General features: G+C 40.3%; 1 protein-coding gene across 10 annotated transcripts in view; it reads left to right on the top strand.

The window, feature by feature from the left end:
* GRIA1 (glutamate ionotropic receptor AMPA type subunit 1) overlaps window positions 1–23151 on the top strand; it is a 318865-nt gene that overhangs the window by 163353 nt on the left and 132361 nt on the right. For all 10 annotated transcript variants that reach the window (XM_055285547.2, XM_055285552.2, XM_055285548.2 and 7 more), the window contains 2 exons: window positions 3434–3487; window positions 22053–22214. In XM_055285547.2, coding sequence (XP_055141522.1) covers window positions 3434–3487; window positions 22053–22214 — 216 coding nt within the window. The remainder of the gene's footprint in view (window positions 1–3433; window positions 3488–22052; window positions 22215–23151) is intronic.

Raw genomic sequence — 23151 nt, 5'->3', positions numbered from 1 at the left:
CATAATCCTACTTCATTCTCACATCAACTCTGTAAAACAGCTTTTTTCTATTCCCCTATTTTATAGATGACGAAAAGAGAGATTATACTTGCCCAAGATCTCACAGCTAGCATATGATAAAAGCAGGAAGTCAAACCTATCTTGGTCTGGCCACAGAGCCCAGCTTCTTAAAAATGCAACTTTTCTGCTTCTGCTATCTATAATTAACTCCTCTCTCAAAGGGCAAACTTGCGTTTTGTAAAGAAGTGACCTGTTTGTATGGGTATTTTAGATTGTAGGATATTAACATTTTTTAAAATTGTTTCATTCATCTATTTTGAAAAGTAAGACCAAAGAGTTGAAAGGATTTTACAGATCACTTGATTCATTGCTTATGCTCACATTTTACAGATAGAATGACTGACGGTCAAATTGATTAAGTTATTTGCCTTAGGCTCAGACAACTAATGAATGACAGTAATGAGCCTACAACTTACATCTCTGACTTACAATCTCACACTTAGCATCATCCTGGACTATCTCACATTCAGTAACTGGGAACGTACCTGGAATACAGTTACATTCAGTAACTGCAAGCAGTCTAACACAAAATTTTCCACCTAATCTGAGGAAAAAAACAGTGACTCAAAATTCCAAATAGGGAATTAACTGCCTGTGTCTGTCTCCAGCCCCCCGCAACTAAAATCTAAGCTCGACGATGCCAGGGATTTTTGTTTTATTTTCTCCCCTGCTGAGTCCACAATGCCTTGGATAGTGCTTGGCACCAAATAAAGTATTCAATACATTCTTTTCAGTGAATTAAAAGAATAAGGAATCAATGAAGCCTCTAAGAAAGTTCTTAAATGTAAGATAAATCTGGATTTCTATAGGTAGCCATTGGCTGGATAAGAGCCTTTAAGATGGAGGAAAAGGCATGTCAGGAGGCCCAGAGGGCATGTGAGGGCTGGGTTTCATACAGTGGTTTTGCAGGCTGAGTGATGGATGCTGAGCGTCCACTGGAGAGGATGGCAGAAAGATAAACACACAATCAAGAATATCCTTGGAAACCATTAGAAAGAGTTTAGGGTTTATTCTGTAAACAATGGGGAGTCAGTGAAGGTTTGTGAGCAAGGAACAGGATTATTAGAATATAACACTTTATCAATATATGATGCCAAAGCATATAATACAGTCATTAAGCACAAAATGAGTTAGAAGTGAGAGTAGACCAGGACCTGTTGAGGCCATCCATCACATCCCCCTATGTTATTGTCTTCATGGTGCTTGTACCTGCTGAAATCTTGTTCATTTATCTATTTATATATTGACCATCTGGCACCCTACTAAAAAGTCAACTCAACTCAATGAGGGCACAGAGACCTTGCCTCACTTGCTTAATGCTGTTTCCTCAGCACATAGCATAGCACTTGGCATACAATTTATGTTCAATAAATATTTGTTGAATGGATTAATTAGTTAATCATAGAGGGTTTTACAGAGGAGTTGAGATTGTAGCTCAGCCATTAAGGATACGAACAATCAGAGAGAATGGGAGAGGCCATTCAGACACAAATATTGTGAATGAAGGCAATGCATTGGGAATGAGCTTTGAAGTAATGGGGGTCAGTGAGGTGATGGACCCCTTGTGAAATTGCTTCTTACATTTATAACACCTTTCTTAGTTTGTTACCCTGTATATATTTATCTGCTCACCTATTTATTATGGATCTCCTCTCAATGAAGTGTAATCTCCAAGAGGGCAAGCACCATGCTTCTTTCACCTTTCCACTGTGTTGCCAACAGTGCTTCACCCATAGCAAGCCCTTAATACATATTTGTGAAAGGAAGGTATTAGAGGAGGGAAGGTCAATGTATAGGCTGGAGAATAGATAGATGGGAAGGTTGGTATCAGGTTGGATCATATGAAATTGCCAGTTTTTATGTCAAAAGTCATCAGTTATCAGCTGTTTCCTTTGTTTCAATTTGTACTTTCATCTTGTGGGGACAATATTTCTCCATTGCCTGAATGTGGTTGGTTTTAAAATATCATGTATTTGCTGTTTTGTGTTTATTAGAAGCTGAATAGGTTTTTGATAAAGGTATCTCATTGTTTAAAAGGCAGCAAACCATTTGACAAGCAGATGAAAAAGTAATGAAGCATTATTAATAAAACTATCATCCCAATAGTATTTGAGCTCCGTGGTCTGGAATTTCACAATCTAACCACTATTTCAAAGAATTCATTGTGTGTGCTTGCATTTAATTATTCCCCACATAAAAAAATGTGAGTCACTATGCACATACATCCAATTAAGTAGATGTCTGAATGTGGATTTTAATAACCTTGAAAATTGATTCAGTTAGAGAAGAAGCCCAAGTGCTTATCATTTGTTATATGTCTCCTGGCAACAGTGCAGGGGGAGAGACACCGAGCAGAGTACACTAACCCCAATTTGATGATTAAAAAAAAATAGGGAATTAGATCATGTTAATTTGCAGGCTGAGCTAGATCTAAAACCAAGGTCTGTAGTCTTAACCATTCATTATTAGGTGTGTCTCCTGCCCAAGCAAACTTCTGGACAGTTCTTTCCACAGATATTTTTTCTACCTGTGATGATTAGGGATAGTCTGCATTTTGGGATAAAGGGGTATTCATTGAAACTGGTTCTTAATGATTAACCATAATCAAACAGCAAATGGAAAAGTTCACAGGAGTCAGGTCCCTGTCCTGATACTGCCACCAGGCTACTATCAGATCTGGGCAAACCACTTTCCCTCTTTGGGTCCTGACTTCCTATCTGTACAGTGAGAGTTTGGACCAGATGATTCTAACCTTCCCTTCCAGCTTCTAAGTTGGGCAATCCATTAATGTCTGAGTACCTATCTGATTCGGGGAGGAAGGCACAAAATTCAGAAAATGAAGAGCATCTATATATGGTTCATGCAAGGAATTGAAGGTGAAGTCATCCACCTACCCATCTGACCATTCATCCACCATCCATCTATTAACTCATCTGTCCTTCCAATCAGCGAATATTGTCATGACATATTTCATGCAACATAAAATTCCCACCTAAAGAAGAATCTCCACATACAAGGAAGGTTTATGAAAGAAAGAATGCAGTGAGCATTTCAGATGGGTCCTTAGGGTTACAGTAACACCACTCTACCCTTGGAATCAGACAAAACTGATTTCAAATTCTGTATCTGCCACTTAGTAGGTGTAAGATTACAACTTACAGAGGTTATACAATAGACACTTCATGCCTATTGCTTATTTGTAAAATAAAGATGCTAACAATGCCACCATCATTGGATGGCTGGGATATTGTAGTTCTAGTGCTTAGGGTAGGGCACATTGTAAGCACTCGATATCAGCTGCCATTATTACTGTTGTTGTCATGGCTTTAACTGTTAGTATGATTGATGAGTCTCCACCTATTATGTTTTGTAGATTATAAAGCTGGAGAAGAATGGCATCGGCTACCACTACATTCTTGCAAATCTGGTGAGTAGAGCACTGCAGGCTCTCAGCTCAAGTCCTTTCCAGGTTTGGGGCCCTACCTTGCTTCTGTGGTCCCTGGCTGATGTGAACTGAGTAGGTGGAAGGGGAAATTCAGGGCTGTAATAATGAGTCTTGGCAATACTACATTTTTATCTTCTCCACTTCCCACTCATCAAACCACAATACACTGTTCATGAACCTCTAACCTTCCTTGGAAGAGAGCATACTGGTGGGCACAGCTTTATCATCTTCACAATTCCAGCTTTAATTGGCTCTGCCCCTTGGCAATAGGGACAAAATCACCACATCTTTGAATTAATACAAGATATCTTGATCCTACTGGTTTGGGCCCTCTATTTTGACCCCAGTGATAGTTTTACTTCTTATAAACACATTTACATTATAATTACACTAGTATTGACAAAATTTTAATCAGAAACAACTCCCCAGCATGAACAATATTATGGCCATTTAGTTTATATTGACTTTTCTATATAGCATAGATAAGTTTCTTTTAAAATATATATATACATATATATGTATATTTGTTTTAATATACTACAGATCATTGTATTGAGTGCTACTGTTTTTTATATTACAAAGAAAACAACTCATCAAATCATTTCTTGTATGTATTAAATTTTACCTAGTAGCACATACCATTATGAGTTTTCTTTTGTAACCATTATTTCTGTCAAGTCTATTTTTTTCTGGGTCATGTTTTGCACCGCCACCTTTTTTAGCATGAAGTTTAATTCTTCTAGCTTTTCTATCCAAAGCCAAATGTATTTTTATTTGGTGTTTAGCCCCATTTTTAAAGGCTTTATTGAGACATATTTTATAAAGCACACACTTCATCCATTTAAAATGTACAATTAAATGGTTTTCATTATATTCACAAAGTTATGAAACCGTCACCACAATCTTATTTTAAAATTCTTCATCACCCCTAGGAGAAACCCCTTACCTATTAGCAATGACTCCTTATCATCCCCCAAGCTCCTCCAGCCCTAGGCAACCATTAATTTACTTTCTATCCTTATGTATTTGCCTGTTTGGTGCATGTCATATATGTGAAATCATACAATATGTGGTCATTTGTAATTGGCTTCTTTCACATAGCATAACATTTTCAAGGTTCACCTATGTTGCAGCATGTATCAGTACTTGACTCCTTTTTATTGCCAAACAATATTTCATTATGAGCATATACCACATTTTCTTTATCCATTCTCCAGTCAATGCACATTTGGGTTGTTTTCACTTTTTGGCTATTATGAATAATGCTGCTATAAAACATTAGTGTACAAGTTTTTCACTTTAATATACACCTAGGCATGGAATTACTGGGTGATATGATAATTCTATGTTTAACATTTTGAGGAACTCCAAAATTATTTTCCAAAGTGGCTGCATCACCCATCAAATTTTAATCAATAACAAATTTTTCCATGTGACAGTTTGAATGATGACAAGTGTCTCTTAATGATAACTACTTCTACAGTTTATTATCCTGGTCTGTCTTTGCAATTTTCCATGTTTCCATTAAGAAGTGTTTTCTAGCTTTTTATCTATAACAAATTTTCAGGTTTTAACTTACTTAACTGAACATATAACTGGCTTCAGTTTTAACCATGTTATTTTGTGTTGATTATCTCTATGAGCAATATTAATTGAACAAAAGATTAATATTTGTTACTCATTTCTGGAGTAAAGTCCGTTAGTAGAAATAAGGCAGAGGGGGCATGAATCTGAAAATGTGACCAAAGCATCCTGCTTAATCCATAAATTCTGTCCCTCTTTCTGACCTGGTATCCAGCCTTAGATAGATCCCTGCCTTACTCTTCTTTCCCCTTCTTCAACTAACTTGTCTTGGCAATATTTCAGAGTCAGGACTTGAAATAAGAAGGGCTTAGGGAGGTAGGTTAATTTAGGCCCAGCTGTTAATGGCTAAATGTATTACCTTTCTCAGAGGTATTTGCATTTTAAATGAGGGTGGCTCTCCAGACACTTCTGGGGAACCAAGAGTCTCACCCTCCAAAGACCATTTGCAAAGATGGAATTTTTGACTTCGGAGTGAGGAAAGCCCTTGACATCCCTTGACTCCCAGATCCTTAGTGCTAGAGTGGACTTAGGAAGTCAACTCCGCTTAAACCTCACTTGTTTATAGGGAAACAACCAGCAAAGGGATGTGACTCGGCCAAGGTCACACAGTGAGGCAGCACTAGAGCTAGGCCTGTCACCAAGGGTAGCAGGCAGTATTCAGGCCTTTTCTATAACTCCGGGTCATCTCTCAGTGAAACTTTGTAGGCACCCTGCTGCTTAAAAATACACAGAACAATACATAGAACAAGAATACACAGAACAAGGGTGGGGACAGGCATAATTACCTCTCTGGGGTGAGATAGAAATTGCATACCAGTGGCCTTAGAGACACTGAAAGACCCCAGGTAATTACGTTGCCAGCCTCCATCTGTTGCCAAGTAACCCCTCAGTCACAGCATCACCAAGTCAGCCTCTTGGGTTGTTGTATCCTTCTGATCTGCATTTTTCTTCTTCTGACCTAATGAGCTCTCAAATGCTTACAACTGCCAGCTAATAGGACGAAAATTGCATATACCATCCAAATAAAAAAGACTTGCATGTTCCAATAGATTAGTTGATAATTAGGCTTCAAATTACTAATTAATTCAGTTTGAAACAGTCGAGTATGTGGTGTGTTTTCTTCCCCCTTCAGAGGAATAATGCAATTTATAAGATGATAATTTTTAGAATTTCTGCCACATAATTAGCCTACTGCTGCATGGAACTGACCCCACTCCTTTGGAATGTTTGTGATTAGGGTGTAATTATAGAGTTAGAGACCAAGGAAGGCTTTGAAAGGTTTAACAAAAGGAGGGAGCTACACTTTTATTTTGCAGTTCTTTCTGTCCCTGTCGAATGCATGAGCTTCAAAGTAGCCAGCAGTATTCTTTTAGCAGATCACTTTGGAGGAATGCTTCTGGGGTTCAAATAGCCACCTTTGAAGGGCTGCCAGAAGAGAGGAGGGGAGGAGATTGTTGGTCAGAGAAGAGAACTTATAGGCAAGGAGTCAAAAACAACAACAACAACAACAACAACAAAACAAACAAACAAAAAAAACCTTGTTTTTTGTCCAGGTGCCACTCTTAGCTGGCTCTGTATTCTTGGACAACTCTCCAACCCTCAGTTTCCTCATCTGTCAATTGAGAACAATAATTCCTACTCTACCTACTCATAGTGTCACTGGGGAGACCAAATATGTTGCCAAATGCCACCATGCTTTAAAAAGTTAAAAGTGTTGTGCACAAATGGAAAATTCTTACTTCATATATTAAATCCGCCCATCTGTACATATTCACATATGGTGTGTATGTACATATGCATATATATGCTTGCATATATATCCATATTTTATAGGAGAGAGATGTATGTTTATTTCCATAGCATTGGTGTGGGCATAAGATGAACTTGAACCATGCAGAAATTGGAAAGCTATGCCACTATCTCTCACAGAGGTGCCTGGGTCCTGGAACGCACAAGTGCTGAGCCTGGCTGCCAGTGGTCCTCCAAACCCTAATACCGACTGTGCAATCACTCCCTGCTCTGAGACTGTGGGGAATGCAGACATCTGGCAGCCAGAGCCCTCCAGAGTTGTAGTTCTTATCTTTGTGACTCACCAGAAACAAATCTTAGACCAAATGAGTGTTTCTCAAAACAGAAGATCTATGGACCTCTGTAGTGTGTCTGTAGAGCCAGTTTGGAAAATGTGGCACCAACAAGCGAATGCTTCAGTGCCACTGTGATTGCCAATATGAGTACCTAAACCATAGAGTAAATGGTCAGATTGTTATATTGGTATTTAGAATTTCACTGGAATAAAAGCACATATTTTTAAACTCTCATAGAGAACTAGAAGATTGGGAGAATTTATACAGGGTTCAGCAGACTCCTGTCTGAAAAATATTGAATTTGTTGGACAACATTGACCAGTGTGAGCCATATGGTACCTTCTAGAGCAGTAATAACAATAGTAATATCATCAATTTCTCTCATTTTTATACCATATTATAGTTTATGTGGTATTTCTATATAAATCATACTACCAGGTTTTGGATGTCATAATACTCCTATGAAGTAAACAAGGTGGAATTCATCATCCCCATTTTATAGATGTGGGAACGAGGCTCAGAGACATTACATGACTGAGCTGCAGAGGAGAAAGACAGGAACCTAATTAATAGAGTTTGGCTGTCAGGAATATGACAAAAACCAAGAGATGTGGGCATAGGAATAAGATGATCAGGCTAACCTGATGCTGAGACACTTGAGTCACTGAATTAGAATTCCTTAAACCCCTAATAAATTACAACAATAATAATAATGGCAATAACTTCTACAATTGACTGATTGCTACATTCTAGACACTATGATAAACACTTAAATGCATGTCAATTAAACCTTCCCAATAGCCCTCGAGGTTGATGTTATCCTCAGATGAAGAAACAGAGCTTCAGAAAGGTTGACTTTTCCACAGTCACAAAACATATAAAGTGATGGAGCTGCACTTCTCCTCAAGGGCCATGGAATCCCAAAATTTGTGTTCTTACTACTGTGCCATGTGAGTGCTGAGCAGGGAAAGTTGGGGAAAGAGTCAAGAAAGAGAGGGGGTTGTCCTGGACAAGACAGTTTGCCTACAGTAGCAGCAATAGACCTGACATTCCAACCCAGGCTCTCAAATTCCCGTTGGACATCCGTCCCACCATTTACTCCATGGTTTAGGTACTCATATTGGCAATCGCAGTGGCACTGAAGCATTCACTTGTTAGTGCCGCATTTTCCAAACTGACACTACAGACACACCACAGAGGTCCACAGGTCCTCTGTTTTGAGAAACACTCATTTGGTCTAAGATTTGCTTCTGGTGAGTCACAAAGGTAAGAACTACAACTACATTGATGGAATTGTATTAAAATTATTATTTCTAGTGTGACAAAAGCTGAGGAAGAGATGACAGAGTTAACCCATTCCAGGTCTTATCGGGGTACTTAAGAACCAAGACAGTCAGCCATTTCTGCCATGTGCTTGCAGATTAACTCCTGTAGATGTTAGATTGGAAGTTTTAATCTATTTGGCAGCTATTCCAAGCCCCCAGCCCCATGCTGCTGCTCCTCTGCTGGATCAGCCCGGAGCAGAAACTGTTCTTTAGTCTCCTTGCTCCCCTATGGTGATAAATCTGTCGTCTCCTTCTGCAAAGCTGAGCTCATCCACTTTCTTCAGTGCCTCTCTTCCTGTTGGCTCCGTACCTCACAGTCATGTTTAGTTTCTGCAGCTTCTGGTTAGGCAGGTGGTATAGTAATTGGGAAGAGTGGCTTTGGAGCCAGTTCTGAGTTTGAATTCTGACTTTTATACTTATTAGCTATGGAACATTAGTCAATTTACCTACCTTTTCTGAGTTTTTGTTGCCTTATCTTTAAAAAAGAGAATGATATTATGTACATCCTCATAGGGTTTTATGAGAACTAAGTGAGATCCCTCAACGGTCTCGGAAACGAAATCACATCTACCTGTTTTATGCTGCCATAGCCCCAGATATTTTTTCACTTACTATACTTGAGATTAGATAACTGATTCTCTATTATTTAATGTCTTCCTCCCTGTTTATCTACAAGCTCCTAGAGAAAGGATTGTGTGTGACTTATTCTCTGTTGAATTCCCAGGGCCTGGCAAAGTGAGTTGCACATAACAGGTGTGCTTTAAAAAGTCAATGAATGAATGAATGAATGAATAAAACGAATTCCTGGAAAATAATGTCTGCACCTACATATCAAGTGTACTTAAAGGCAAAATCTTTTAGCACCTATGCTAAAAGAAGTAGAGGTAGTAGGAATATGAATTTAGTTATGAATATGCAAATAAGTAGTTAAAGACAGGCCTAAGAGGGCTTCTAGCCCACTTCATGTGTAGAGAGCCAGAATCTCCTCTACAACATCCCAACAGAAACTCAGCCATCTGGCTCATGCTTGAATAATACCCAGTGATGGAAAAGTCCTACCTCTGAGGCAGCCCTTTTTCTTCTCAAAGGGCTTGGACAGTTTCTGTACTCTTCCTGGAACAGGGCACGGCCTGTGTGCTGCTCACCCTGTATCACCCTCTCATCACTTCTGACTCTAATGCCCTCTGGTCTTGCAAAACTTGCCTGCTGCCTTCCCACAAAGCAGCCTTCGAGTATTTCAAAACGGCTACCTTGCTTACTCTTTGGTGTTTGCATCTTCAGTCTGGATACCCCCTGTTCCCCCAATGCCTTCTCTCAGGATGTGGTTCTTACAGCTGTCCAGACAACCACCAAACATGAACCAAGCCTGTCCGTATGCCTGATACTGCACTGGGCTCATGCAAGAAGGACTAAGAAGCATGAGGCTGAACTTTGTCCCAGAAGCAACCTGACCTTTTCTTACAGCTAGATTAGAACATGTAAAATAATGTTCTCAAAAGAATGCCAGAGAAAAATCACAGACTGTGAAAATATCCAAGCCTCATAGATGGCCACCTGCCCTGTCACAGTGTGGTGATCAGAGGCCAGGGAGGCCACCTCAGCTGTGGGGTGTCTGGGAAGGCTCGTGAGGCTTCATCCACAAGGCCAGCAGTCGTGTAGAGTGTGCCCTCCCCCTTGTTTGAAGAATCCAGCGGAGTGAGAGCTGAAGGGTGCCTATGAAACTCATCTCACCCGGCCCCTCATTTTATAAAATGGACCCTCAAGAATGAGAGATAGGAGGTGATCTGTCTGAATTCACCCAGAAGTTAAACAGCAAAGCTGGGCTAGGATTTGGAGGAATCGCTTGCTCCTTCTTTGTGGCTTCTTTTCCCCCAGCTGCATTTTCACAATGTGCCCATATGCCTCTGTGTTGGGGGGTTGGGGCAGGAGCAGAGACAGAGACAGAGACAGAGAGGGAGCTCAGAAGTGCTTCCTCCTCCCCACTGTGCCCCTCTCAAGGACTCTCTTTGCTGATGAAGCTTATTCCAGTTTCCTCTTCTTCCTCCCACACAGCCTTCCCTCTCCCGCTCTGCTCTCACCTCACTGTTCTGTAACAGACACTTTGTGATCACCAGAGCTGACACTGCCCAGAGCCTTTGGAAGGAAAAGGAGAGTGGGTGGATAGAAAGACAAACCCCAGATGCCAAAGGATGCTGTCTTCCAAGGTGATCCAAGCATCCCAGTCTAGGTTACTCTTTGTACTCACCCCCATCCTCTGAGAGAATTCACCCCAGAGACCTCTGAGATTTTCTGCCTCCCTCCAAGAAAAATAAGATTCTGGTCCCATTTTATAAGGAGAAAAATGAAGTTCAAGTTGTTGAAAAACCTTTTGTAAGGTCATTTGACTAAAACTGGGATTCAAACTTAAAACCTTTTACATTCTAAGGATTAGGCTTGTTCTCCATTGGGCCACACTGCCCAAACTGGGGAAACCTTTGCAATTCTTAGGACTGGTATTGTAATTGAGCAAAGCCAAGAAATAAACACCTTTCTTCCTTAAACTGCCTGGGTTTGAAATCTGGCTCAGCTACTTACTAGCTGTTTGTCCATTTCAAGTCACTTCTCCTCTCTGTACCTCAGCTGTCTCACCTATGAGTGGGAATATTAATGTGGATCTCATAAGATAAAATGAGTTAATGTATGTAAAGTTTTAGAACACAGAGTGCAACAGAAGCCCAGGGTCTCATCCTAACTCTGTCACTTACTCATGACCATTTATGCAAATCATATTTTTCTGGAAGATCTCAATTTGTTCTAGAATTGGCATAATGTTTTCAAAAGGAAAGAATTCAGCAAAACAATCTTCCTGGCTGTGTGATTTAGGGTTCTAGTTTTCCTGATTGTCTTCAGTTCAGAGGTATCAAAAAATATCTCTCAAAGCCACACTGGCTCCCTTAAGCTTAAGGAAGAGGCTGTTCTATTAATCTCAAGCACTTGGTGTTTGTATCTTTCAATCTTGCAAACCATGCACACCTCAGCTGATTTGGAATGGCCTTTTTCATGCTGGGTCAGCATCCTTTGGACCATTTCAGATATGCAAGACAGTGGCTATGATTGCTGTGATAGAGCATGGAAACTCATTGTCACTAGCAACCTTGAAGCAAGAGGGACCCCTTAGCACTAATTTTGGCAGATGGTTGGTGAGCTATGTAACTAGAAGAGTTCAGTCCTTGTTTCCTTACCTCTCCCTCTTTTTAAGACAGAATAATAGAGAATACAGTGGGAAGGAAATGGAGCTCTAGGAGACACGGGATTTTAGGTGAATACTTAATATGTGCCAAGCACTGTTCTCTAAGAATCTGATATATAATTAATCCTCACAACAGCTATAAGAAATACCATAATAATCCTTATGTTGCAGCAAAGGATACTGAGGCACCAAAAGGTTGAGTAGCCCTCCTGAGGTTGCGCAGCTAGGAGGTGGAGCTGAGATTTGAATCTAGGCTGACATGCACAGGCAGTTTCTGTGACAGAGGGCAGTAACCCTCTGTGGCTCTGACTCTGAACCTCAATACATGCGTATTTTCTGCTTAGAGTGTTCCCAGCCCTCTTCACCCAACCAAAGGCACTTTTTTTTTCAGGCTTCATGCTTTTGCTGCAAGGCCTTCCCTGAGCTCCAAGATCAAGTTTGGGTCCACTCGTTTTGCTCTATAATTACTTGTGTAATATTGGCCTTTCTCACTAGACCTTAGGTAACTTGAAAGCAAGGACCACACCTGTCTTCTTCTCTGCTACATTTCTACGTATCGCATAGGCCTGATAGTGTAAAGCACTCATGAGTGAATGAGTAAATGGATGAATAAATGATTAACTAGAATATCTCTTACCTGGTTCCCAGTAGCTTTCCTATTTATCATGTTTGGGCTTTCATTCTTTTTATCAGACATTCAGTGGGCACCTACTATATGGGAGGCCTGTGAAGGTGTAAACCGGCTTTTCATCAAAAGATGGGCATGCTATGAGTATTTGCTTGGCCTTTTCTAGATAGGAATGTTTTGATCATGTAAAGGGTAGATGCGATTGGTTTTAAGTCCACTGGGAACTGTAGCCAGAAGGGCCCACCTCATACCTGGAAATTCACTCTTGCTCTGAAATGGCCTTGGCCAGGTGTCGTTCCTGACTACAACAGTTGGGGCAGAGTAAAGATGAAAGGACTCTCTGGAAGACCATCTATTCCCAGGCCAGGTAGTACGCCCATGCAACCTTGCAATCAATAGCCCAACCTGGAGTCCCTGACCTTCTGCCAGAAAGTGCCAGCATTTTATCCTAAATCCCAGGACAGAGAGAAATTAGTTTGTGAGACCCTGACTGACATTTACAATGCTTTGTCAATACTGGATACTTGTATGAGGTATGTCTGTTGGTGTGTTTGCAGATATCCAAGTGTGCCTCTCTGGTTCCAAATGTAATTGGATAAGTCAACACGAATGCTTTTTTCTTCTCAATATTTATGGTGTTTACACTGATTTAAGCACAGCTACAATACCTTATTTAATTAGAGGGAACCAGACTACCCTCTGTGTTACCAGAGATTATACAGGGAGAGGACACCTTAAAGGTTTGGTTGGTTAAAGTGGCTAAAATAGGAAAATGTGAAGACTTTTATGCAGAGACATGGGTATTTAAGGACACAATTAAGTCTTCAGCCCAGGAGTATTCCACAAATTCACACATATCCATATTCATGCGCACATACCTGTGTGATCACAGAATTGTAGATCAAAGCTGGAAGAGACCTTAAGAGAGAAATCAAGTGGCTCAGAAGTTTCCAAACTTTTTAGTTTGAAGCTCTATTTTCAAATGGAATCTTAGGGGAGAACTCTTATACATAAAACAGATAAAAAGCAGAGCTACCATGGTGGAAAAGAGAGGGTGGGATTTAGGACCCCATCTTTCTGCCATTTCCCTAACCTAATATGGTAACTTCTAAAATGCCTGCAACCAGGAACATAGCTTATAAGATCACTGATGTAGCCAAAGTTCTTATTTTGCAGATCAATCAACTAATGGCTATACAGGTTGAGATAATTGCCCAAGGACAAACAACTCATGAGATTCAAAGACAGGATTTATGTGGTTCTCCCTAAAACTCTTTTCCTGACACTTCTTATTTATGACCTGGTTCACAATAGACTACACAAAAAAGTCAGTAAGAAGACCTCTTTGATCCACAAGACAAAAGCTGAGGCTGAGTGGTGACAGGATTGAAACTTATAAAAAATTCATGAGAGGGTGAGAAGAAACTTTCTGTTCCTTCATTCCTCCACATATATTGAGCATGCACCCTGATCCAGGTACTGCGTGTGGACGCTGTGGGGGCCAATGTCCCTGCCCTCCAGGAGCTCACAGTCTCACAGGCAAGATGAGAAGGGCCCCTGCACACTCAAAGAAAAAGCTAGGAGAGGCCTAGAAGAGATAGGAATAAAGTGTTGTGTGGTTCACATTTCAAGTACCAGCACACGTTAAAGGAGCTAAGGGAAATGCCCTGATCTCATGGAAGCCTGATACTTCCTTCTTGATATAAAGATGTGTGCTGCTCTGAGTGCTTCATTGCAGGACAGGACATCAATGAATAAATTGACCTCACTAGTGGTTGGGAGGCTTGATGTACAGTGGTTAGAAAACAAGTCCTAGAGTCTTTTTACTTGTTGGTCTCTGTCCCTCTCTAGCTATACTGTACTGAGCAGGAGCTACTCCATTAATTTAAGCTTCGATTTTTTAAATTTCTAATTTGCTAATGGGAATGATAATAGTACCCACTTTACAGGATTGCTATGAGGATTAAATGAGATAACACAAATAAAGCACTTAGCACAGTTTCTACTGCACAGTACAGGTTTGATACGTGTTAGGTACTTGCAATTATTGTTTTAGCCAAAGTCTGCCTTCTATGACATCTCCCCTTTCATTGGCTCTGGCCTGCGTTCCAGAGCCTCAGAGAACAAATCATCCATCTCTTCCCCATGACAACCCTTCTGGGACTCAAATACATCCTTCACTTACTTTCTTGGTCTTCTATACTTTTTTAGGCTGATAATTCCCACTTTTTAAAAAATACTTCTAATATAAGAAGACTTTTCAAACCACCGTTTCCTATAACTACTCTCTCTATGGAGCTGTCATCTAGGATTTTGTCTGACAATTTAGGGAAACTTGGCATGTTCAATCTGTGCCATTCAGAGCATAAAGTACAAGTTCTTTGATTTTTCTCTCATCTTACCTCCTGTGGATCTCAAGGGGATGGGGTGGAGGAAGTGCTCTTTCCAGTGTCCCAGGATTTGTTTAATAAACCTTACTTGCCCGTTTCCTTGAACAATGTTAGATGCTCCTTCTTCCTTCTGACTGGTGTGGTGTCGGCACAGGCAGGATGATGAGGGCTGAACAGCTTGTATGTGACCCCTTGAAAGAATCCCAGAGCAAAAGAAATCCAGCTTTGAAGATAAAGCCTTTCATCCTTCGATAGCTATGTTCCTATACACCTGCTTCATGTTCTCTCAGGCTTCTTGCCTGACCCAGTCCCTGTATTTGAAGCAGTTCTAACACCTAACCTCTTTTGACCCAATGATAATGATAATGGTGAATGTGATGATCATAATAATAGCTAACATTCATTAAGCACTTACTATGTGCCAGACACGGTTCTAAGTGCTTAGTTTTATTAATTCTTTTAAACCATTCACCAATCCTATGATGTAGGTGCTATATCTGCATTTTGAAGACCAGAGAACTGAGCCTCGGAGAGGTTAAGTAACCAGTAGACGCACATAATCAGTTCTTTTGTTTCCAATTGCACGTGATAATTAACAGTCATAATGATGGCCCAGAGCCTCTTCAAGATTCTTAAAGCATTCTCCAAATCTTCACAGCAAGATGAAAGCACGTCCAATGTAGTTGTAGTGTTAAACACCTCTTTAGGATATCATAATTACTTGAAATGCCTTTTCATTCCAATCCTTTGAAAATTATAATTGGCATATGATAGATGGAGTGAAATATATTAACTAGTTTACTTAATTGAGCACATTCACTTCCCATCATTGTACTCAAATGGCTTTTCAGCATTGTGTTACCTCCTACAGTGGATATAGAGAGGAGACAGATTCTGTTCTCAACTAATCCTCTCACCAGCCATATAACCTTAAGCCACTATTCCGCTCTTTGGGCCTCGGTTTCCCTATCTGAACAATATGAGGGGTTTGTTTTACCTCCTACAGTGGTTATAGAGAGGAGACAGATTCTGTTCGCAACTAATCCTCTAATCAGCCATATAACCTTAAGCCACTATTCCCCTCTCTGGGCCTCAGTTTCCCTATCTGTACAATATGAAGGATTTGGTCTTCTCTCCAAAATCTTTACTCCTGTATAGGTCAAAAGTCAGCAAACTATGGTCCCTGTGTCAAATCCAGCCATCATCTGATTTTATATGGCTCATGAGCTAAGAATGGTTTTTTACATTTTTTAATTGTTGGGAAAAAAATCAAAAGTGATATTTTATATGTGGAACTATATGACATTAAATTTCCATGCCCAAAAATATTGGGACAGCCATGCTGTCCCAATTACTATATACTAAATAGTAATAGTAAATTACTATTTTCTATATATGGCTGCTTTCATGCTGCATTGGCAGAGCTGACTAGTTGTGACAAGAACCATATGGTTCGCAAAGCCTAAAATATTTATAATCTGGCCCTTTACATAAAAAAGCTTGCTGACCCCTTGCATAGATGTGGAATAGGGGGACACTAATAGGCTTCAGATAAACTAGATGCTTTGGAAGCATCTGGAGACCCTTAAGAGGTTAGTGTCGAGGAGAGGAACCTAGTGCAGTCCCACAAATATTCCTTCAAGAAAGAAAGCTATATTTGAAGCCCCCTGCTCTGGCAGGGTGACATATTCTGGCTATTAACTGTGCCAGCCACAGTCTGAGGTTCATTGTCCCTCTTTGTCTGGAGCAATCTTCACACACCATCCTAAAGCTAAACCCATGTTTCTCCACTGGTGGGGCAGTAGAACACATTTGTGAAGAAGACAGATTTTATAGTTGGACCACAGTTTGAATTCTTGTTTGCTGTATGATCTCAGGGAAATTTCCAAAGGTCTCTTAACTGCAGCTCCTTAACAGAAAATTAGGATAGATACTCACTCACTCATGTATGCAAATAAGTATTGGGTGTCTACTGTGCATATTTACCTCTTGGAATTGTTTAAGTAATTAGAGGATTATGTATATAAAGCATTTAACAGAATACCTGACTCAGGAATAGAGCTTGGAAAATGTTTACATCTCAAACGATTATTATTCTTTTGTTTTTAAATTACAGTAACCTCAAAACTCTTAAAAAGCTGTTTGAATAAAGTTATATAATGCATACAAAGGGGTGTTTTTAGCCATTATTGTCATTTTTGTTCTTATAAGCAATGCTTCTGAAGCCGTTTTCAGTAGAGCACTTAACAGCACCAGTGTGCTTTAATTTCAGGCCAGGAGATAAAAAAATTAAGCAGGGCTCTCTTAAAAGACCATAGCAAAGCTTCAATAAATGCAACAACTTCTCTCCCCTGTCCTGCCACTGCTACTCCCTCCCCCACTTTCCAGTGATTAATGGATGATATCTAAGATATATTAGAGCTATCTGAGGATCTATTTTTATTTTTTAATAGTATTAAAAATATAATATATTCACATGATAAAACAGATATTACAGAAGGGTATAAAATAAAAGATAAATGCCCATTCTTTCCAGTTCTATACTTCATAGAAGTAACTATTTTAAAACCTTTTCCTGCATTTTGTTATTTAATGGTTTCCTTTACACTTCTACATAATATATTTATGTTTCTTTTTCTTGCTTTATCAACTTTAACTCCATATCTGACTTCCCATTAGAAAGATGACAAATCAGCTCATATTACACTCCCAACATCGCCTTCTCAATGTTTGTTAGTTATGCTATTATCTGGAATTCTTCTGATGATTACCTTATATTTTTAATATAGTGAACCTTGATTTTTGAGTCACCAGCATTAGAGCTTTGTCAAAATACAGATATCCAGTTTCCTCTTTAGGGCTACTGAATGATAATCCTTATGCCTCAAGGTATTCTGATACATCCCTCAGAACCACTTTCTGAGAGCTTACAGTTTATCAGTCAATTTATTTGCATTTAATAATGACAGTAGACACAGCATTCTTTCTCATCAATTTATTAGTCACACATGGGGCAGCGTGAAATGCTACATAGGTGCAGAAGAAGCAGACAATAACACGGTGACCTAATAGCCCTAGGAACTCACTCATCACCAAGCTTCACTTTAGGTGAGAAACAGTCACTCAAAGACAAGCATCTGGTACCAGTGCTGGGAGGTCAGTGGAAGGAGAGTGGGTTTAGACCTGCATTCTTGTGCTGAATAGCTGGAAAAACACTGACTAACCTGAAAAACAAGTGCCTTGTAGATTAATCTCATTTTTTTTGTCAATAGTAACAGTATATAGAGCAATGATCCCAGCATTTGGGAACATGTTGTAAAATAGGCAAAATGGCTCAAAGAGAGTAGTAAGCAAACTTCGTAGTTAAAATTTTTAATAGAATATAATTAGCACTGTAGTATTTTTATGTAATACTATATAATTAATAGCACAAATAAAGCAGATAAAGAAAAATGTTCTAATTATCAAATATTACCCTCTAAGGTGTTTTTATAAGATGGCAAAGAAAATTAGAAAATTATTTAATTAAATCTTACTTAATGAGAGTTCCCAGGGAAACAGAATGAGTGAATTGAATTTTCCCATAAACCAGTGGGAACAGAGTTAACACCTGTATTTCCCCCTTCTTAGTCAAGAACACATTTGTACAGGTTCATTTTCTTGAATTATGGAGAAATTTAGTCTGGTAACTATAATAGAGTCATTTCTTAGTGACTAAAAACATTGTAGAGATGCAAGATTATTATTCCCAGCATGAAATCTTAAATAGGAGGGAAGATGTCAGCTATTAGATGAGAATATAGTTCATGACCCCAAGTTATTTCTTAATTTTGTTTCTTTTACTTAACATCATAGCTATGAGCTTGTTTTATCATTCTCCGTCCATTTTTTCTTAGGAGGGGATGGGGGTTCAGTTGGGGAGTCTTATTAGTTTGATCATAAGTAATGAAGGTTTGGCTGCACTCACCTTGTCAGATATTCTGGTGACAAGATTGAGTGGCATTTATGCTGAGCAGTTGAGGAAACTTGGCCATTTCCTTTGGCCTCCATTATGTCTGAGATGGAAGCAGTCAGTATGAAATGCCCAGGACCTTGTTACAGATTTTCAAGAGACAGAATTTGACTGCAGGAGATACTTTCCATTTCAATCTCCCAGTAGTTACTTTATGAACATGTTCTTTTTAAAGTCTCTAAGAACTATGAGAAATCTCTCAACTGTGCTCTAGCTTTTAACCAGTGCTGGGATAAGTGCTCTCTTAGATGGTGTAACGTCTTGGAATGCATATTGGGTACAGGAACCTAGTTCTGATTTCACCTTTACTAATGGCTTGCTAGAACCATTGTGCAAATCAGCTGTATCTGTGAAACTCTGTAAACTGTGGCTGTGGAACACATTAAACTCAAAAGGTATTTTCAACCTGAATTTCTCTTTTCAACCAATTACAGTCACCCACTGGTATTTGCTGCCTGCTGGTCATATTTCTCCTAGATAATTTGCTTTCTTTCTTGAGGAAAGCCTCTGGCTTTTATTTATTCACTCAACAAATATATACTGTGCACCTACTCTGGGCCAAGCATTGTTCTAGGAGTAGGTTCTAGGACACATCAGTGACCAAGACAAAAAAAGGTTCCTGCTCTTATGAAACTGACATTTCAATAGGAGCAAAGAGGATGTGGGAACACATGAGTAAACAAGATAACCTTAAATGGTGATAAAAACTCTGGAGAAGCTCTAACAGGGCACTGAGATAGAGCAGACTGGTTAGGGTGCTGGGGGTAACTCTACTATGTTCTTCCGGAAGCAGTTCCCTGAGACAAGGATTCAAGTACAAGGGGCTTCTTGGGTGCCAATCCTAAGAAAACCAGGGAAGGGAGGTAGAGAAGGGAAGCCTGCCTACAAAGGTTCATAAACAAGATGCCTACGCTGCAGGCTACTGAAGTAGCACAGTCCCTGAGGGGATCCCGACATGTCAGTGTAGAACCCACCTCAGGGTCATGCCATGCAGGGGAGAGGATTCTGGGGCACTTATCTACTGACTCTTCATCTGTCATTGATTGAAAGCTGCTTCTGGGCATATTAACTCCTCAACATGTCTAACTTAGCCTGCAGGTAGGCGGAGTAGCCAGGTGTTTGCAGTTAGTATGTAAAGTAGAATACCCATGTAGAAAGGGGAGTGGAAGCGAACAGGATGCTGACATTGTCTACAACAGGGCAAGAACTCGTTCTTTAAATAAGAAGTCGGGAAAGACCTCTCTGAGAGATGGCAGTCTAGCTGAGATCCAAAAAATGGAAAGGAGCCAGACAGGGAAATCACATTTCCAGACAGAGAGAATAGCAAGGACAAAGGCTCTGAGTGTGACTCGGCTTGCTCTGTTTACAAAAATAGAAACAATAAAAAATCGCAGAACTTTAGAGGCATAGGGGTGGGGGAGGGTTGTTTTTGAATCATGAAGTCTATTCTTTTAGATAGAAAAATTAGAGAAAGCCAATGGGAAATTCAGAAACATGGACGGTGTCCTAGGATCCCAAGAGGGAGCTGGGACCGCTGCTCTAATTCCTTGGCTCCCAGTTCAGAAATTCCCCATCGACCATGGATCCCCTGCTCATTTTCCCATTTCGCTCATTGGAATTTGGCGGTTTCCCCCAAGCCATGGAGCTGAAAGAGAATTGCCTGTATGATCCCGCTCAAATTCCTTGGGCAGTCTTCCAAGATATGATCAATGGCATATGAGTGAAAGATCTGCGTGTGACTTCTGAAAAAAATTATTCATGAAGAAGTTGTGCATTCCATTTTTTTTTCTTCCTGCTGGGCAGGCCCCCAATTATACCTAAAAGAAACCCAAGTTAACACAAGGCTCTATGTGACCAGCTTTGGGCTGCCACTTTGACCTCCTTTCCCACCCTTTCTCTTCAAACTCACAGTGCCACAGTCACACCAGCCTCCTTACTGTTTCTTGAATATGCCAATCATCCTGTCACCTCTGGGCCTTTGCTCAGAATGCTCTTCTCCAAATATCCCCGTAGCTCAGACACAGGCATCACTTCACTCAAGTCCCTAAGCCAAGACCACCTCCTCGGGGAGGCTCATCCTCATCATTCCTTCCAAAGCATGACACTGCCCCTCCCCATCCTCTTACCTTACTTCATCCTTCATGGGGCTCATTGCTACCACAGAGTATACTATCCCAGATTATACTATACTATGCTGCATATTTACTTGTTCATTTATTGCCTATCTTCCCCACTAGAATATAAGCTCCATAAGGGAAGGAACTTGCTTTATTCACTATTAGAATAGTGCACTATGACTTTTCAAAAATGTTTGTTGAAATGATTAATCAGTGAATAAGTGAGTGAGTGATTGAGTGAACCAATGCCTAACAGAGGCCCTTAGTTCTGGTGCTCTCTCTGTCACTAACTCCCTAAACGACCCTGCAAGTTGATTCTTCCACTCTGCCTCAGTTTCTTTACCTGGTAAATAGACATATAATGTTTACCTTAAAAAAGGATAAACTGAAATGAGGCCATAGATATGAAAGTACTGCACATTATTGAATATATTATACAAATGTAAGATTTCCCTTTATGGTCGAAGCCTTCTTGAGTTTGAGTAAACTTCACCAAATGGGGTGGAAAGTGTCATTATAATAAACAATCCTTCATGGTTGCTGGAATTGATCAGGCCTCATGGAGTGGTGAAAATTTACTCTGTTGTATGGAAAAGAGCACAGGATGAGGATGGAGACTGGGATCAGAACTCGGCCTCTTCCACAGACTTGCTAGTGTCCTTGGGTAACTCATAGGAACTTGCCCAGTGAAATTCGGATTTCTCTTCTCTCAAAATGGTTGGGTATTGGGAGGGTAGACGAGATTATTCCCTCCTTAGAGGTTTCTGCCTTGTACTATATATCTGTATCATCATAATAATCGCAGCCACTATTTATTGATCACTTGGTCTGCACCATGCACTTAACATGTGTCATTCCACTGTATGTTTACCCCAACAACCGGACCTCCATTATTCAGACAAGAAAACTGTCAAGTAACTTAGTTAATAGTAGTATAACTACTGGCTTATGCATAGCAGTGCCAGCACTCCAAACTAGGCATACTGGCTCCTGAGCTGTGCTAATTTTGTGCACAAATTAAGTAATAACCAAGTTTAAAGGAAAGGAGGCCTAACTGTCTCTCCATTGAATAGGTTTCATCTGGTGGAACTGAATGGAAAATCCTGTGTTTTGGGAACAGGTTAATTTGATTTATCCAGGCATCATGTTCTGACTTCTCCCTCCTCCCCCTCTCACAGGGCTTCATGGACATTGATTTAAACAAATTCAAGGAGAGTGGCGCCAATGTGACAGGTTTCCAACTGGTGAACTACACAGACACTATTCCGGCCAAGATCATGCAGCAGTGGAAGAATAGTGACGCTCGAGACCACACACGGGTGGACTGGAAGAGACCCAAGGTGAGTGGATGGGCGGCCAGCAGCAAAGGGCCAGCCCGGTCCCTTTGCCTGCCCCAGATTTCTGAGCTGCATTAGTCTTTAGAAAGGAATCAGTTTTCTAAAGGGAACAAATTCAGCGAAATATATTTGTAAAGATTATTAGGTACAAGGTGCAGGGGTCAGACAACCCAAAATGACATGGTTTTAATGAGGGAGACATTTTATTTATCTCTCATGTGAACAAAACTTAGGAGTCAGCAATCCCAGACTTGTAAAATGGCTCCACAGTCATCAAATACGCAGGCTTCTTTTACCTTCTTGCTCTGCTGTCCTCCACGTACGGCTGCTGCCTAATAGTACAAGAGGGCTGCTTAAACTACAGCCATTGCCTCAGCATTCTACCCAGTAGGAAGAAAAAAACATAAAATGCACAACTTCTTCATGAAGAACTGTTTTCAGAAGTCACACTCAGATCTTCCACTCATATGCTATTGAAAGTATCTTGGAAAACTACCCCCAGTTGGCTGCAAGGGAAGCGGAAAATGGTGGTTCTATTCTGGGCACAGCCACCATGTTGCCCAGCTCAGGAAGATGCTCATTTCTTTGTAGATGGAGCTTCTTTGTGTAGTGAGGTGGCCCTTATTCTGCTCAGCCATGTGCCCAGCTAAAAATGAGGGCAACGTAACTAAGGAATATCCAGCAGATCTCTACCTGGGAGAGTCCACTCTCAGTAATCATGCAGACTCTCTGCTTCTCACTTCCCAGCAACACAGCTCTAAATACTGCCACCAAAATCTATTTTGTTTGTTATTTGAGAATGCTTGGGAATAAGGATAGCAAATAATTCTTTTTCCGAAGTCAAACCAGATAGCTTGAGAGTGGCCATGTGGAACCCTGTGTTGAGAAGGATACTAAGGCCAAGTTTGTTTATCTGGACAAACAGTGAACCTTTGACAGA

This window comes from Symphalangus syndactylus, chromosome 7, assembly GCF_028878055.3.
Source record: "Symphalangus syndactylus isolate Jambi chromosome 7, NHGRI_mSymSyn1-v2.1_pri, whole genome shotgun sequence".
Taxonomy (NCBI): Eukaryota; Metazoa; Chordata; class Mammalia; order Primates; family Hylobatidae; genus Symphalangus; species Symphalangus syndactylus.
This window is presented reverse-complemented; position numbering and strand designations above follow the sequence as displayed.